This window comes from Eimeria tenella, genomic scaffold, assembly GCF_000499545.2.
Source record: "Eimeria tenella Houghton genomic scaffold, Eth_scaff4535, whole genome shotgun sequence".
NCBI lineage: Eukaryota > Apicomplexa > Conoidasida > Eucoccidiorida > Eimeriidae > Eimeria > Eimeria tenella.
In genome coordinates, this window is record NW_013545464.1 from 2,993 (window position 1) to 4,313 (window position 1,321).

General features: G+C 53.1%; 1 protein-coding gene across 1 annotated transcript; it reads left to right on the forward strand.

Moving 5' to 3' along the window:
• Positions 1-695: 695 nt before the first annotated feature.
• Positions 696-1,094, forward strand: ETH_00042640 (proteasome subunit beta type 7, putative; the record flags this gene model as incomplete). Its single annotated transcript, XM_013380170.1, has 1 exon — positions 696-1,094. A coding segment is annotated over one exon (399 nt), but the record flags the coding sequence as incomplete, so codon positions are not given.
• Positions 1,095-1,321: the final 227 nt, after the last annotated feature.

Here is a 1,321-nt window from a genome sequence, read left to right on the forward strand (position 1 = left end):
GATACTGCACTCCAGCCGCAGCACAGGATTCCCCTTTGCTGCTGTTGCTGCTTCTGCCGTGTGAGCTGTGGCGGCAGAAGATGGCGCCGACAGGATGTCGGTAAACCTCGCGCCCACCGGCGATGTCCCACGGAGCCTTAAACTCTAAAACCTAAATCCCAACCTCTCAGCTCCAGACTCTGAGTCTATGGATCTGGGATGGAAGGGGATTCGCACCCTATCGCTCTAATTATTTCTTCGCGATATAGGCGCGTCAAACTTTCAGCCCGACACGCTTAACAGTGAAACTCCGGTGCAGGTAGAAGACATTAGCCCTCATGTACCCCTGTATAGAACAAAAAGTTGTGAAAGGACTAAATAATTTAATTCTTGAGCCATAGAACCCTTAATGCGAAGATTGGTCCGAAAGCGGGGGCCCCTGGGTACTGGGGCCTAGGCCGTGGGGGTGGGAGGGGCTGCTGTCTGCTGCTGCTGCAGCTGCTGCTGCAGTTGGCGCTGCTGCTGTTGAGGAACACCAAATGCCTGTTCTATGTACTTAGCGCTGACTGAACAAATTAAGTTTCACTAAACTGTCGATGACGGGCTTTCTGGTGTCAAGGCCTGCACACACCGTAGCTCGACAGCGACAACTTTGACAAGAGCGACAGCAAAAGCCACACGAGTATACCGCAGCAGAAAGAAAGTGAACATTCAAAATGGGTTCTGTGGAACAGCTGCAACGCCAATTAGGAGGGTTTGACTTCAGCAACCACTGCCGGAATGTATCCTTGCTACTGCGCTCTGCTGCCGCCAGCTCTTCTGCTTCGTCGTCGACCGGCGTTCCTTCCGCTGCAGCAGCAGGGAGCTTTCGCATGCCTCCTCTGCGCAAGACAGGCACGACCATATGTGGTGTCATATTTCAGGACGGGGTGGTGCTGGGGGCCGACACAAGAGCAACCGAGGGACCCCTTGTTGCGGATAAGAATTGCAACAAACTCCACAAAATTAGCAGCAACATCTACGCCGCTGGTGCAGGCACTGCAGCAGACCTCGACCACATGTGCGACTGGCTCGCCACCCAGGTCGAGCTACACAGACTCAACACTTACGCAAAGGTACACCATAACGTTAACGAGAGTCGGAAATCCTAGCCTTCTAAAGCGTAAGGTGCAACGTATAGCCACAGCCCTGAGCGAATATGACCGTGTTTACCGCCCACCGCGCAGAGGTGTCTTTGACACGGGTATTGTGTGATGCCCATCGCCCACAGGACATAGACACTAAGCCTCAAACTAGGGAACCGTGTACTTCAGGGGAATAATTTTACTGTACACGTAGGTTA